Source organism: Euprymna scolopes, chromosome 28 (assembly GCF_053919585.1).
Source record: "Euprymna scolopes isolate OS-2025 chromosome 28, ASM5391958v1, whole genome shotgun sequence".
NCBI lineage: Eukaryota > Metazoa > Mollusca > Cephalopoda > Sepiida > Sepiolidae > Euprymna > Euprymna scolopes.
The window spans coordinates 56,892,012-56,909,337 of record NC_136509.1 but is presented as its reverse complement, the minus strand read 5'-3'; the positions used below and the strand labels follow the sequence as shown (position 1 = coordinate 56,909,337).

Sequence of the window (17,326 nt, the reverse complement as noted above, 5' to 3'; positions counted from 1 at the left end):
AACAAGAACTTTTTTCCATCAAGAACTGTCTTGATCTATACGTTGTCCACACTATGGCTCCTCTTCTATATTCAAATAATTGTGTTCAGTCTTTGTTAATCTCCTCGATAGGTACATTACAGGATGACCATCTTGTGACAATATACCGGATACGACAATGCTCACTTCTTAGGGTTAAAAATTTGTACTGTTGGGTTGTAACTGTTCCATTAGCTTATATCTATGTGCTGAATTATGCATACCTTCAATTAATCTAGGTTGGGTTAACTCTTCTTCTGTTGTCTGTTCTTCTGTTCCTAGTTTTTCAAAGTCACAGTATTTACTCGCACTTCTTAACTGTTGTAAATGTTTTACTATCGGTTCATCCACTTTCTGCTTCATTGCCATAAACTTGGTCCTTTCTGCAATCAACAGTCTTTTCTTTGGCCTCATGTTTCCCTTGATAACCTGACTTATTTCTTCGAAAATCATTTCTTCTAGTTCTCGAGGGGAAAACCATTGTAGCAACCTTCATAATTGTTTCACAACCAGCGCTAGCCAAAAATAAGTCGGTGATTTCATTTTCCCCTCCGCTGTTTTGTTATCTTTCAACTTTTTGCGTTAAGTAACCATTCAGCAATCAACCTGTTCTAGTTGGTGTCAGTTTATAAATATGAGCTATCTGCTCATATGTAAATTATACTTCATTTGCATATCACTACATAAACATATTGAAATTATTTTTATATGTACAGTATGTGCATTTGTGTAACAGAGCGTATATGAGCATGTATATATATATATATATATATATATATATATATATATATATATATATACTCCTATAAATTCGTTTTTCTTTTGTGTGTATTGATATTCATATTAAAACCTCTCTTTTCTATTTATTTAAAAAGAAAATACAATTTTCTTATATATGGGTAATGGAATTGAATTAGTCTGCAAAAGATTATGGAGAGTAGATAATACAGTGGATGTGTTATCGGCAGCTCCAGTAACTCTCGCTTCTCCTATTTTGTCATTCAGTCCTCATTCAATGAGTGATTTTTCTGACAAAGGGTGAAGAAAAAGCTGCTTAAAGGTCGGTAGTACTTGGTGACCAGTAGTCTGAGATGTCGGAAATTTTTCTGTCTCTGTCTGTCCTTGTGGCCATGTCACTAGTAAGGGTGCTGGAGGTAAACGTTTTGTCTGGGCTGACGTTATCCGCCTGATAGTCAGGGACCCGAACCTTGGATTAACCACTAAGGAGGCTGTCCTATCAGCAGGCGCAAAGTACTGGGACTGCTGTATTGCCACTTGGTGAGTGGATCTGGACCATGCAGTAGTCTCTGGTGGAGCCTCTCGATGCCATACTAGTGGGTAATTGTTACAGTTTTAAGTGTGCTACAAAAAAAAATTTTCCTGTCTTTTTCTCTCTTACTTTCCCTCTCTGTACTGCTCTAACCAAGTATGCCGACCTGTTCCACAAATCCCAAAACCTCAACATGAAATATCTCCAGAATAAAAACTCGATTAAACCTAGAACCCCATCTTCCAACGTAGACCCCTACTACCAGGTCTCCTTCTCCAACATCAGGGGTCTACGTTCCAACCTTCCAGATGTTGAAACCCAATTACAGGAGACGAAACTGGACATATTATTTCTAAGTGAAACTGGAATAGGGCCGACCACTTCCCTAGATGAGTTCATAATTAATGGATACTCTAATTTAACAGCTAAATCTGACACCCAAGATCGCCATGGGCATGGAATATGTGCCTACATTAAGGATGGCTTCCCGTGTGGCAGGGATATATCTAGAGAAGATCCTAATTTACCCTATATGTGCTTCAGGGTTGCACTTGCTAACACCACTGCATTTATATTTGCCCTCTATAGGCCCCACAACAGCGGAGTTACTATCTTTAAGAGCATATCTGAGAAAATAGACCACATACTGTCTTCACATCCCTCGGCTAACATCCACATCTGTGGTGACTTCAACGTCCATAACGTGGAATGGCTGACCCATTCAAATAAGACAGATGATGAGGGGAGGTTTTGTCATGATTTTGCCATTGCTTATGACCTCACTCAGATTGTTTGCGAACCCACCCGTGTGCCCGATACACCCGGTCAATATGCAAGCCTCCTAGACCTTTTTCTCTCAACTTCCCTTGAGCTATGTTCATGTTCCGTTCATTCTCCTCTAGGATCCTCCGACCACTCCGTCGTATCAGTTAAGATAAAAACAAAATGTAAGAAGCCCCCAGACATACCCCTCCACCGTACTGTATACCGATACTCTATGGCTGACTGGGATAGCTTCCGTACATTCATATCTGATTTACCTCTGCACTCCATGTTTAAAAAGGAAGTGTCCTCTATAGTATCAGATCTGACCGAATGGTTAATTGTAGGCATAGACCAATTCATACCATCTAAAAAATTCCAACAAAAACCTAACAGCCAGCCATGGTTCTCCCCCAGAATGTGCTGCTGCTATCGCGCACAGAAATCACTTTTTCCATAGCTACCAACGTAATAGATGCACTGAGACCAAAGCTGCTTTCAGGTCTGCCAGCAACCACTGTAAAAGGGTAATAAAAAATGCAAGAGAGCTATATGCCCAGTTTGTTAAATCCAAGGTAGCTGATCAGCGGCTTGGATCCCACCAGTTTTGGCAAATAGCAAATAGGATCCTGAACAGAAGTGTGCGTTCTATCCCAACCATTATCAATGGACCAGAGGTCATCTCGTCAGCGTCAGACAAGGCCAAACTATTTGCAAAGAACTTTGCAGCTAATTCTACCCTATGCGACGAAGGCAATCAACTCCCCATATTTCCTCCTATAACACAGAACAAGCTAGGTAACATACAAATATCCGTGCATGAGGTCGCCAAGCTAATAAAGAACCTAGATTCCAGTAAAGCAACTGGCCCTGATGGCATCCCAATTATAGTGTTAAAAAAGCTTTAACCAGAACTTGCTCCCATACTTACGAAACTATTTAAGTGCTGCCTTAAGGAGAAGTGCTTTCCGACTCCCTGGAAGACCTCATCAGTTTGCTCTGTATTTAAGAATTCAGGTGATAAGTCATCTCACTCTCAGTACAGACCTATAAGTCTCCTGTGTGTTATGAGTAAGTTGCTGGAATCCATATTAAATAGAGAAATAGTCAACCACCTCAGCAGGAATAACCTTCTTAGTGACACACAATATGGTTTCCGCTCTGCAAGATCTACCGCAGATGTGCTGACGGTTATATCCCACAGGATTAGTGAATCTCTTGACAAAGGCTTCCTTTCTAGGGAAATTGCTCTTGACATATCAAAGGCCTTCGACAAGGTATGGCATAAGGGTCTACTTCACAAGATTTCCAGCTACGGTATAACTGGAAATGTTTTCTCAATCATTAAATCATTTCTCTCTGATAGGCTCATAAGAGTAGTGGTAGATGGACAAAAATCGGAGGCCTGCAATAGAAATGCTGGAGTACCTCAGGGGTCAATCCTGGGCCCAACTCTCTTCCTGATCTACATCAATGATCTCCCTAAACACATACTTAAATCATTCGTTGACATCTATGCTGATGACACGACCATCTACGGCAACACATCAAAGGCTGTAAATGACAAAGTTCTCTCTGATTCTCTCTCCTCTGATCTCGAGCGCGTGGTTCAGTGGGGGAAGATGTGGCTGGTTACCTTTAATGAATCCAAAACCAAACTCCTATCCTTACATCATCAACGCTCTGATCCCCAGCTGGCATCAATTGTGATGGATGGCTCTCGTCTGGGTGAGGCCCCGTGTTTTGACAAGCTTCTGGGTTTGACCTTTACTCCTGATCTGAAATGGAACAAGTACATCAAGTCTGTTGCCAAGGTCGCTGGAAAGATGGTGGGATCCTTCTACCGCTCCAGAAGATATCTCACTACTAATGCAATTCTCTATCTATATAAAAGCCAAGTACGTCCAATGATGGAATACTGTTGCCATATCTGGGCAGGAGCTGCTAAAAACAGCCTATCCTGCCTTGACAGAGTATAAAAAAGACTTCGTGGCTTAGTGGGGGATGCCCTTTTCTCTACCCTGCAACCTCTCTCCCACAGAAGAGACGTTGCGAGCCTATCCTTGTTTTATCGTTATTTCCATGGCAGGTGCTCGTCTGAACTCCAATCTCTGGTCCCCCCTCGCCAATCTTTCACGAAAACACCCGTCTAGCTGAATCCACTGTGAAAAATTTCCCCCACTCTATATCTGTGCCTAAATCAAAACGCGGATTCCATGAACAAAGCTTCTTTCTTAGAACTGCACGCCTGTGGAACTCTGTTCCGTCTGCCTGCTTCCCTCCGGACTACAACTTGGATGTCTTCAAGTCCAATGTTAACAAATTCCTAATGAACCGCCCCCTTAAGTAAACACTTCATCAAATCTCCACACTAACGTAATGTACTTGCAATAACCCTTATCCCTGAGTGGCTTCCGGGCCTTGATAAGTGGTGATCACTGTGTGAAAAAAAAAAAAAAAAAAATCTAGCTAATTTGCATATTCTTTTAAACATTCATTTTAATTAATTCCCTATTAGTTTTTTCGGTTTTCTTATGGGATGATCATCTTTAGCTAACTATTACATGTAATTATATTCATGCAGATATTCTACATGGTTTATACTTGCATAATATTTGCGTAAAATGTTTACAGAAAACACAATATTGTTTCCATATATATTTATGCATCTATCTATATATCTATAAAAGTGAACGTGTCTGTGTGTGTGTGTGTGTGTACATTTCTCTATGCAATAACTCTGTCAATTTTTAGTCTACAGACTCAAAATTTGATATACAGGGTACTGAGATTTGGGAAAATCCATGTGATCAGTTCTCGGAGAGAAATTTGGCGATTAAGGGGTCAAAGTTCAACGATTTGTCCTTTGAGAACTCTACCAAACTCCTCTGACAATTTTGGATCTACGCACTTGAAATTTTAGATATAGGTTCCTTGGACAGGGATCTAACTTAATAACTTGATTTGAGCCCAAAACAATAAATTTTAAGGCGTCATAATAGGAGTCAAAGTTTTTAAAAATTGACCTCTGCGGTCTCTTCCAAATTACTCAGACAATTTCTGGTCTAAATATTTGAAATTTTACATAAAGGTTATTCAGACATAGGGCAAGCTTTTTCATCAGTTTGGGTCGAAAATTTTTAGTTACCAATATATAAATGTATGTATGTATGTATGTTTGCATGTCTGCCTTAAACTTTCAATAGAGGCGACGGATTTTACCAAGATCAGTAACGTTTTAAAGTTTGATCTTTCATACGACAAATATCGAAAAATTGGCTAAAAATATTAATATCTTCCCCTTCAACTAGGCACTTTTCTACAGGGGGGAGGGTTCACTTATTTCGCCGATATTTTTTAAAGTTATCCTCTCCTTTAGATTGTCTAGCCATAATTTTTTAAAATGTCGCTTCCGGGTTGGCAGTGGTCGTAACAGCATAAACGTTAGGTTTTACCCCGCTCTTTTCTTCCTTTGCGGTACGGTTTGAGCCTGCCTTCCTACGACCACTTTTTTTTTTCTCAATATACACATCCAAACACGTGGGCAACGCCGGGCTAAAATGCTAGTATATATATATATAAAAGTGAACGTGTCTGTGTGTCTGTCTGTGTGTGTGTACATTTCCTTACACAATAATTCTGTCAACTTTCAGTCTACAGACTCGAAATTTGATATACAGGGTAGTGAGATTTGGGAAAATCTTTGTAATCGGTTCTCGGCCAGAAATTTGGCTGTTAAGGGGTCAAAGTTCAACGATTTGATCTTTAAGAACTCTACCAAACTCCTTCAACAATTTTGGGTCTAAACACTTGAAATTGTAGATATAGGTTCCTTGGACATGGATCTAACTTAATAACGATTTGAGCCCAAAACAATAAATGTAAACGGGTAATAATAGGGGTAAAAGTTTTTTTTAAATTTTACCTCTGCGGTCTCTACCAAATTACTCAGACAATTTCTGGTCTAAACATTTGAAATTTTACATAAAGGTTATTCAGAGATAGGGCAAGCTTTTTCATCCGTTTGCGTCGAAAATCTTTAGTTACCAATATATAAATGTATGTATGTAGGTATGTTTGCATGTCTGCCTAAAACTTTCGATAGAGGCGACGGATTTTTACAAGATCAGTATCATTTTGAAGTTCGACCTTTCAGACGACAAATATCGAAAAATTGGCTAAAATCATTAATATCTTCACCTTTAACTGGGCACTTTTCTTCAGGGGGGGTCACTTTTTTCGCCGATATTTTTGAAAGTCATATATATATATACGATTATTCATTTTTTTAATTTTTATATGTACGTATCGGTGTTTCAAGATAGGTCACTGTGCTGAAATTATCGGAAATCAGATGGATGACATGGATGAAGTAGATATTTGGGCTGAGATATAATTACTTCGCGTTTTTTTTTTTTAATTTATTTTTGCCATGGTGTTCTTGCTCTAAGATGAAAACTGTATCTGCGAAAAATTAGTAATTCAACTGCACTTAAAAAACACATACGTTCAGCTGCCCATAAATCTCGAAGTATTTACTGCATAAGATTGATTCGAAATTTGCCACAGCGTTGTTTTTCATTTTTCACTTTTCTTGTAGCATTGTTCATTATATGTATTTTCTCTTGTTGTTCATGTTGTTTTGGTAAAATTTGCATTTTATGTTAACGACATTTGTATTCAAATGACAAAGGCGTGAGTGATTGCACACTTATACCGACACAGCATATCAACTGGCATAAAAAGAATTTTGTTATCAGTTCCTGTTTATGAAGAACTAGCTATCCGGCGTTACTCGGAGTGAAAGTTGTCCTTATATATTAGATGAAAGAAAATAATGCATGGATATATGTGTGTGTGTGTGTGTGTGTGTGTGTGTGTGTGTGTGTGTGTGTGTGTGTGTGTGTGCGCACGCGCGTTTCTATATATTACTAATAGGAATAGTATTCAAATATGTGAGAAAATAACACAAAGTTATTTTAGATAGCCCAATAGTGCAATACAAAATTTATAAATATTTTATAGTATACTGATTTACCATTTAAAATGAGTCGAAACAATTGTACAAAAATCTTATATATATATATATCTTCTATAATATAAAGCTGAACGTCTGTGTGTGTGTGTGTTCACGAATAGGCTCCTATATGGGTGACTATTTTAAAAAACTGGTTACATATAATGATAGAAGATTATCGAGGATCACGAATGGGTATGTTTGATCTGGCAGAACGGTGGTTCATAAAAATTGTGGGGTCTGCGTTCGCACCTGGCCCCCAAAGTATGGAAATAAAAAATGAAAAAAAAAACGTTTACAAGGGTTTTTGATATAGATGTACATAAGAATACTTTGATAAGTATGTTTCAACTTAAATAGGGATGGTATAATAAAATTGTGGGGTCTGCTTTCACGCCTGTACTCCATGGAAATATGGCACAAACTTTAACAAAGACTTTTCATATCTTTTTGCGTAAGTATACTTTGATAATTATGTTTCAGTTTGAAGAAATATGGTATAATAAAATTATTGGGTGTTCGTTCGCGCCTGACCTCCATAGAATGTAAATATGTCACAAAGTTTAACAAGGTTTTTTAAAAGGGGTGAGGGTCCACAATAACACTTTAACTTTAATCTTAATTCACGTTAGCTTTTATTTATTTTTTTTTTAGTTGAATCATATTGTGTCCAATAAATTCACCTCATACATTCACGTTCTTATTAAAGTGAAAGCCAAAAAAAAGTCGGAACTTGAGACAATTCTCGACACAAATTTTGCATAACTCTGTTTTTTTCCTTCTCCACTTGCACGTTGCACTCTTTCGAAAATAGATAAATAATAAAAATAAGAACGTTACTTGTTATCATGTCAAAAGAAGGAAAAAATCCTGCTCACGTGATTACGCATCTTTTTAAAAACATTTACATAACCTTTTTATTTTTATTTATATATCTGTTTAAGCTTTTTTTTGTCAGTGTACTAGAAGGAATTCAGTTGATTACAACCCTTTCTGCGTGTTCTTTACATTACAATAGTACAACCCTAAATCTGGTGGCGCAATACTACACCGTTCAATACTGTAAAACTGAAACGAAGCTGTTCTGCTTGAAAAGGGCGCCATTTTTTTCTTATTCATATTTACATTGATTCTTTGCTTTAAAAAACTAAAGTAATTATGTGTTTACTTTTTTAATATCCCATTTTGCTGTTTCGGATTATTTTACTAAAGTAAGTAAAGCTTTGTTATTTTTCAAAACTGTTTTTGTTTCTTTGTTTTTCAATATTTCGTCGATATTATTTAGTAAGAGTGTTTAGCAGAAAAGCCAACAAACGACTACCCGAAAAAATAAATATACAAGAAATAAATGTTACCATAGTCAATAAAAGTTCAGTTCATGTTTTTTTTGTTTTGAAATAGTTTTTAATGCTCTTTACTTGAAATAATTTCAGCGAACCGAAATTAAAACGAAATTTGAGACAATAACTACTTAAATGAATTTTTATATAAACTACACATGCCATAATCGAATATTCCTCAAGCACAAAATAACGGAAAACATTAAAATATGTTTATAAATATTCTTTACGTTGACGGAACTCTCTTAAATTGTTAACACAGAATGCTCAGGTACCCCTCCTTCAAATTGAAAATGAGGCTCTCCATTTCAAAGTCGCTGCCATTTTGATTATTTTTAAACCAGTTCGTGAATTTAAAAAAAAAAATTTTTTTATAAACTTCTTAAAAATACAAACCAATGAACTTTTCTACCATAAAAGTAACTTTTATTGACTATGGTAACATTTATTTCTTGTATATTTATATTATTATATATATAACATTTTCTCTTTGTAAGGAACATGATTTTGTTGGTCACTCTTGGCTACGAATGGAAACAAAGTTGATATAAAAAAATATATTTTTGCAAAAACTATCTTTACTTTTATCATATTTTGCTTAGGGTAAAATTTTTGAGTATCAAAACCTATCTCTTCACAACCCCCTCCTTTTCATAACCTATCATACTTTCATCAATCACAGTCCATTTTCTGTAGGCTGTTTTTGAACCCAGTCAACGACGGGTACTTCTGCTAATATATATATAAATTCGTATTTCTGTCTGTGTGTTCACAGTTAATTTATACAAAAGGTCTATTATTTTAATATTTCATTTATTTCTATATATATAGTATGGTTCTTTCAAAATATACAATTAAGAGGTTACCTCATTTGCATATATGTTAACGAAAATCGATTTTATTAAATAGCTGTATGTTAGTTTAAATTTCTATCAAGAGAGTTAGTTTAAGTGTTCTATTAAAGATTGTTATTTCATCAACTTTCCATAGCAATTATATTGATAATATATTTAATTTCATTTATTTGGAATTATTATTTCCGACATTCATTATTTTTAGTAACGGGTAGAGTTATTTCCCCTGACGAGTTTTTTTACATGTTCCGAAGTTCGAAAGATAAAAAAAAGAAACTCTTCCCCACATAAAATAATTTGCTAATAAGTTTCTAGCGTGAAAACATAATTTCGTGTAGACAGAAACATGTTTTGATTTATGTTTAAATATTAAAAAATAAATAAAGAAATACATTACGAATAAACGAAAAGATCTCATTTGTTTGTTTTTATTATTCTTGAAACGACTATACAAAATCTTTGAACGTTCCGGGAATTAACCCCCCCCCTCGAAAAAAAGAAATCGAAAATTTCTTTTATTGACGAAAAAGAAAAAAGCCAATGAAATAAAAACAACAAACAAGAAAAAAAAAAGCCAATAAAAAGAATTTCATTTTGTTCTTTAACTTTTGAAACGCGTTAATGTTTATAACGTTATTATTCTCTCCACTGAGCAAATTAGCTTTTCCCTTTATTCGCTTTTCAGGCTTTTTTTTTTTCAGTCACTCCGCCACTCGCTGCTATTTTTATTGAAACAAAAATGTTGTTTTGATTCATTTATTTTTTATTTATTTTATTTATTTATTTATCTATTGGCGGGGGTGAGGTCCAGCGCATGAGCAACAAAAAGTGCTCAATGTCTGGAGAACAGTTTCTTCTCTTTGTATTTATTCTGCCGAAATATCTAGTGGAGAGGGTATCATGTACTTTTTTTTGGGAGGGGGGGCGATTACATTTACATGTTTTTATCTGTTCTTTTATTTTTGAAATTGTTATGAGAGTATTGACGCTGCCCACTATGAAAATGATTAATATCCTTAGTATAGCAGATTTGTGCCAAACGGAATTTCATGTCAACCCAGGCGTCGCCGGGTATCCATGCTAGTATATCTATAAAAGTGAATGTGTCTGTGTGTCTGTGTGCCTGTCTGTGTCTGTCTACACAATAACTCTGTCAATTTTTAGTCTACAGACTCGAAATTTGATATACAGGGTACTGAGATTTGGGAAAATCTATTTGATCGGTTTTCGGCAATTGAAATTTTAGATATAGGTTCCTTGGACATGGATCTAACTTAATAACTTGATTTGAGCTCAAAACAATAAATGTTAAGGGGTCATAATAGGGATCAAAGTAAAAAAAAATTAACCGTTTTCTTTTTCTTTTTCTTTTTTTTTTTTTGCTCAACATGCACCTCCAAACACCCGGGCAACGCCGGGCTGAAATGCTGGTATATCTATAAAAGTGAACGTGTCTGTGTGTCTGTCTGTGTGTCTGTGTACATTTCCCTACACAATAACTCTGTCAATTTTAAGTCTACAGACTCGAAATTTGATATACAGGGTAGTGAGATTTGGGAAAATCTTTGTAATCGGTTTTCGGACAGAAATTTGGCTGTTAAGGGGTCAAAGTTCAACGATTTGATCTTTGAGAACTGTACTAAAATCCTCCACCAATTTTGGGTCTAAACACGTGAAATTTTAGATATAGGTTCCTTGGACATGGATCTAACTTAATAACTCGATTTGAGCCCAAAACAATAAATTTTAAGGGGTCATAATAGAGGTCAAAACTTTTTAAAACATTGACCTCTGCGGTCGCTACCAAATTACTCAGACAATTTCTGGTCTAAACATTTGAAATTTTACATAAAGGTTATTCAGAGATAGGGCAAGCTTTTTAATCGGTTTGGGTCGAAAATTTTTAGTTACCAATATATAAATGTATGTATGTATGTATGTTTGCATGTCTGCCTAAAACTTTCGACAGAGGTGACAGATTTTACCAAGATCAGTATCGTTTTGAAGTTTGACCTTTCATACAACAAATATCCAAACATTGGCTAAAAATATTAATATCTTCACCTTCAACTAGGCACTTTTCTACAGGGGGGGGGTCGCTTTTTCACCGATATTTTTTAAAGTCATCCTCTCCTTTTGATTGTCTAGCCTTCCTTTAAACCTATGTCACTTCCGGTATTGTGATGGTCGTAACAGCAAAGAAGTCAGGTTTTTTCCCCCATTCTTTTCCTTCTTTGCGGTACGTGTTCGAGCCTGTCTTCCTACTACCCCCCCTTTTTTTTTTTTGCTCAACATACACCTCCAAATACCCGGGCAACGCCAGGCTGAAATGCTAGTATATATATATATATATCAATATAAGTACAATGAAAAACTAAACTTTATATATATATATATATATATAAAGTTTAGTTTTTCATTGTACTTATATTGATATTAAAAGTCTCCTTTTTCTATTTAGAAATTATTATAACAAACTTCTTAATATACCCAGTCATCGACACGTGATATAAACGTAAATAAAGTTAACTAATTTGCACATTCTTGTACAATAAAATATGGAGGGGTGCTAACCTCAAAACTGTAAAATAAAACACCCTAACCAAATGTGTCGTTTTATTGTTAACTTATAAAGAGAACACTGAGAGAGTGTGAGAAAAAAGGGTTAACAAAAAAATAGAAGAATGGCTTACTTCGATGGCATGTAACCATTCTCTGACATTCAAAAAAGATCGCTCATAAGTACAGTCGTACAATAGCAAGACACCATCAGCTCGCCGGAAATAAGATTTTGCAATGCTTCGAAATCTAAATGAAATGAATAAAAAGAGGGGGAAAAAGTAAATATTTCTAAATTTAAAAGCAAACCAAATGTTTGAATTTAATTAAAAAATACACGCATCAAATTTGTTGGAAATAAAGTTTTAATACAAAAATATTTAGAAAAAATCATTTATTTTCAGATTCTATAAAAGATGAGTTAATCTTCAAACATTAAAACTTTTGATATCATTATTATTTATTATTTAAGGCCATTTTTTAAGGAATTCTATGTTTCTTTAGATAATTTTCCTTCATGAAAAAATTATTTTATTATTTGGTAAAAATATGTTTAATTATTGTGTCAATAAAATTATGCATTCGATTTTTAGCAATTCATCTTTTACAGTTTGTGTGTCTTTTTCAAGTTTTATAATAAAACTAAAAAATACCCGTCTCAGGACAGGTAAAATTAACTCCTTGAAAAAGAACAGTTTTGCACCACTTTTATGTCTACTTAAAAAGGTCAAAATCAAGATATAATACTACTAAACCTTATGTTTAGAATTCTTATACAACTTTTTATCAAAATTCATTAGATGCTGTGTATTCTAGAAAATATTTAAAGTTTAAGGTTACAGCTTCAAGGAGAAATTGAAATTTAAGGAATCTTCTTTATTTCATAGATCAAATTTAATGCAAATCTGAAATATTTGAATTTTCAAATGGTTGTGCCCAAATTATGTCTATAAAGACCCTTTAAAATACTCTAAAGAACCTAAAATTTTAGAAATATTTATTAATTGATACCTAATGCCTAAACCATACCACATCCCAACAAAGAGGGCCTGATGCTACCATAGCAGCTCTTTGTCTGTTGGATTGATTGCGAACATCAGTTGGAATGAAAAAAGCCAGAAAAACAGCTGATTTTTTTCTCAGTAATAGTCACTGATTATATTTGAAATCAGGCAGGTCAATGAAGATTGAATATGTAAAGATAAAACATTGCAGCAGTTAATTAGCTCACAATAGCATAACATGAGATATAGAATGTTATATATTTGTGTGTGTATATTTCCTTGTATGTTGAATTGATGTTGAAATGAAATGTTTAAATAGAAATCAACCAGAAATAAAAGTTCAAATCACTTAAACAGAGAATGAGCCTACAGCAGCCTTAAAAATGTTTGGATTTTTCTTACAAACTGAAGATGAAAATACGAGAGCAGCTGATTTACTGATGTACAAACAGCTAATCACTGACGTACACAGCAGATTTTTAGTATAAGCTTAACATACTGGAGTTACAAAATAAGAATAATAAAGTAAAATAAAATTATTATTAAATGCAGTCTACAAAATTGCTTCATCAGAATTATTCAGTAACAAGAGTAAAATTGCAATATTTTTTGCTGAACATTTACAATCTGAGCTCAAAAATACAAAATTATGAGGATATTGTTTTTTTCTTCATGCTCTCTTTTAATGAGTATTAAAAATAAAATTTTAAAATTCATACGCATATTTTTTTCATGTATTTTTAGATTTTGATGATTATTGTTGCAGAAGAAGCATTAAAACTTAGAAATAGATTCACCCTAAGAAAAAAATTAAAACATTTTAATCTGGGTTTCATTTCAATCCTAATTATCTTGTCTTAATATTTATGAAGTAGTAGATTTTTGTTTAGACTTAGCATTTTAATGATGACAAACAATAGTTTTACAGTTTACCAACACTAAGATAAATAGAGTTACAGATCTGAAATTCTTACATGAAAAAAAAGTTTTGGATGAGTTTCATGTGATTTTCTTTAAAACTTTGCAAAGATTATAACATCAATCATTTTTGGAAAAATTTTTCAGTTTGAAAAAGCAACAAATTCTTGCAATTATTTTAGCTGTCAGTTTAGAAATGTAAACATTTTTCAGAAAAATGTCTAATAAATGTTCACCAAAATGTTGAAATGTAACAAACAAGAATACCTTTCTTGTCCAGCAGTGTCCCAAAGTTGTAAAGCAATTGTATGACCATCAACGTTCACAATCTTCGTTTGAAAATCAACACCTAATCATAGAGAGAAAGAAAAGAGAGCTGTCATCTTGGAAAGAAATAAGAGACAAAAACACTTCATTCATGGACATATGGCTTAAGGCTTAGTCTTCTGAGGATTGGAAATTTAAAACAATTGAAATGACATCTTTATCATTATATTATCTCTACATACTGCAGAATAACACATCACTCAATAAGTAATAGGCCTACCATATAGATGATGCCAGCAATAAAAATCCATATGATCTTTATAAAGTACTAACCTTCAAATGGCATATGTCAAAATGTGTGCTATTTCAGATTATAAGTTTACAACTTACCAATATTTAAGTGAAGCTACTATTAGCAAATGCATAAAGCAATGAAAAAACTTTTTGCATCAATATGTGAAAATAAATGAAACATGGATCACCGGAGTCAAATCGGCAATTAACAGTGAAAAACCATCTAAAGCCATAAAAAAAAGCAAATATTAGCAGACAATGGTTTTTGGCCTGTGTATTTTTGAATATATGAGGTATTTTGTTCATCAATTACCTTGAGAAAGAAATAATCATCAACAGAGAATATTGCATTATTGGTGAGTTTAAAGAAGGAATTCACCAACTGAAAAGGAAAAAGTACTCTTTCACCAAGACAATGCACCATGTCCTAAGTTGATCACAATTATGGTAAAACTATATGAATTTCATTTCAATTGGTTCTACAACTATCCAATTCTCCAGATCTGGCCATCAGGGACTATTAACTGTTTGCATACCTCAAAAGAATGCTCCAGAAAAAAGAAATTTGACTCCAATGTAGAAGTGATATCAGAAATGGAGATATATTTTGAGGTTAAATGTAAATCATTCTACCAAAAAGATATTGACTTGTTAGCATTGGAATCAGTGTATTATCCTAGAACAAGACTTCATTATTATTCTAGAACAAGACTTCATTATTATTCTAGAACAAGACTATGTTGATGAATAAATTTGAATTTTGCCTAAAAGCCTCCATTTTATTAGTTAAGCTCAAGACTTATTGAGTGATGTGTTATAATCTATCTTAAATTCTCTCTAAGATATTTTCTCTCTCTCATTATTTTGTTTAACTGACAAACTGATTTGAAAATCCAGGAATATAAATGATCACACTATCACTTTTTCTGTATCTTTCCACCATACCTGTTAGATATACCTTGCTCTCATGGACTGTTGTTTTTCTTTTGTGCTCTAACACATTTAGCTGCATATGATATGAGTGTGAGTTTCATCTTTATGGCTTATTCTAATATGATTCATTCACTCCACACATTATTATATTTTGGTGCTTTTCTATTTTTTTGCCTATCTAATTGACACATTCATGAACATATAACACATCTGTCAGCACACATCTTAGTAAGATCAGTTTTTATGTGATACGACATGTTTTTAAAGTGTTTTTGTTGAAAGTTATTCATTAAAAACGTATGCAGTGTTGTAATGCTTCATCAAAGTCATTTGTAGCAGAAATCCTAAATTGTTAAATGCATCTGTGAAATAGTTTCAAAGTTCTATAAGTTTTTTCTGCAGTCATGCATTTAGTCTTTCGAGAACTTTTTGGTTTAAGAGATCTATAAATACTGAAAAGTCCTGCAATATCACCCAAATACAATTTCTTGTAACTGTTAGAGGGGAATCTATCACCAATCTTCCGCTTATTTATGTAGAATAGAAAAAACTTTGAAGTAATAAACTCAATATCTTCATCCATGCGAGGGTGCAGAAATATTTGGTGTAGAAACCAGGCGTATGGTTACCCCTCTCGGTTTGATGGACCTGTAGATCTTGTCAGATCATCCATCTAAGAGAAAGAAAACTCTTACAATAAAACTGAGGGAGGAAGGCCTCCTCAGTTATGGACGATAACCTTCCTAGAGCTGGTGACTCAAACAAATTCCCGGGTTGCAAACCTAACTTGCTTAAAGAGTAGATTGGCTCTGCCTATCGCTGGCTTTCACACTCCTTCTTTGTCTATTAGCCAGGTGCAGAGGTACAATACCAGGGACTCACCTGAGCCACTCTTGACAAGGATATTGAAGGTCGTTCTCCTATTCCCTATTTAAAATTTTTCTCTTTCTCTCAGAAACTGAGCAAATTGGGTTTGCTTGCATGCCACTTGTGCTCACTAGATTTGAGAGGTTGAAGGTACCTGATTGGCAGTTTGTCTGACAGTACAGGGGCCCTAACTCTTTGGTAGCGCTTAGAGTGGGTGCTCTATCATCAGTTGTATAATATCAGGATATTTGTAGTGCCATGTCGCACATGGAAAGGGACCCTGCTGCTATCTCTGGTGGGCTTTCACGAGGCCACAACTTTCTAGATAGGACTCCACTAATTGACCACTTTGCTCTACACTCTTCTCCTAACCTGACATTAGACAAAAACGTAATGAAATGACAGCCCAAACAAATATCATGGTAAAACCAGACAACCACCCAAACAAAACCAATTCGACTCCAGCCTTGAGGCTCACTTTCACAAATATCCATGGGCTTAGAGGTAATATAGATGATGTAGAGTCTTACCTTTTAGTAAACTCCCCAGATATCTTAGCATTAGGTGAAACAAACTTACACTCTTCAATCCCCTCTAACTACTTTAACATGACAGGATTATTCTTTGCTGTAAGGATTCGGATAGATATATGCATGAGTCAAATACAAATAGGCAAAAATTTGTAAATGCTAGAAATCATTTTAAGAATGAAATAGCAACAGCCAAAAGAAAGCATGCGGAAATAATCAGAGAACCCATAGAATCGCAAAAGATAGGAACTTGTGCTTTCTGTATATTTGTATGATGATACAATGCTCTTTAAGATGCATGAGGGAAGAATAGATGTACATAAATCTAAGACAATGGTAGAATCGATAGAAAATGACCTGGGGCCGCAAATGGATGGTAACATTTAATGCTAGTTGACCTGAAAATAAAAGAACTCTTCTTTTTCTTCCCTACCCCGAATTACCTCCCCTGTTTCTCTCTCCTTCTAGTAGTAGCAGCGATCGGCCATCTTTCTTTTCCCCTTGTTTTGCCCCTTGTTCTTTTTAGCTGAATAAAGCTTTATACAAGCTATATAAATCTTCAGTCTCATTTCGTCATACATCTACACAACAACTTATTCAGCTAAAAAGTAAAGGATGGAAAAATATCTGAAACCAGACTGACTAGATGTGGACGGCAGTAAATCGGACGCGGCAGACACATGGCGTCACTGG

The 17,326-nt window shown here is 34.5% G+C and overlaps 1 protein-coding gene across 2 annotated transcripts in view; it reads right to left on the bottom strand.

Moving 5' to 3' along the window:
• Positions 1-17,326, bottom strand: part of LOC145249652 (ras and EF-hand domain-containing protein homolog) — a 193,485-nt gene that overhangs the window by 19,186 nt on the left and 156,973 nt on the right. For both annotated transcript variants that reach the window (XM_080111420.1, XM_080111421.1), the window contains exons 14-15: positions 14,010-14,091; positions 11,955-12,069 (exon numbers count right to left, since the gene is read on the bottom strand). In XM_080111420.1, coding sequence (XP_079967546.1) covers positions 11,955-12,069; positions 14,010-14,091 — 197 coding nt within the window. The remainder of the gene's footprint in view (positions 1-11,954; positions 12,070-14,009; positions 14,092-17,326) is intronic.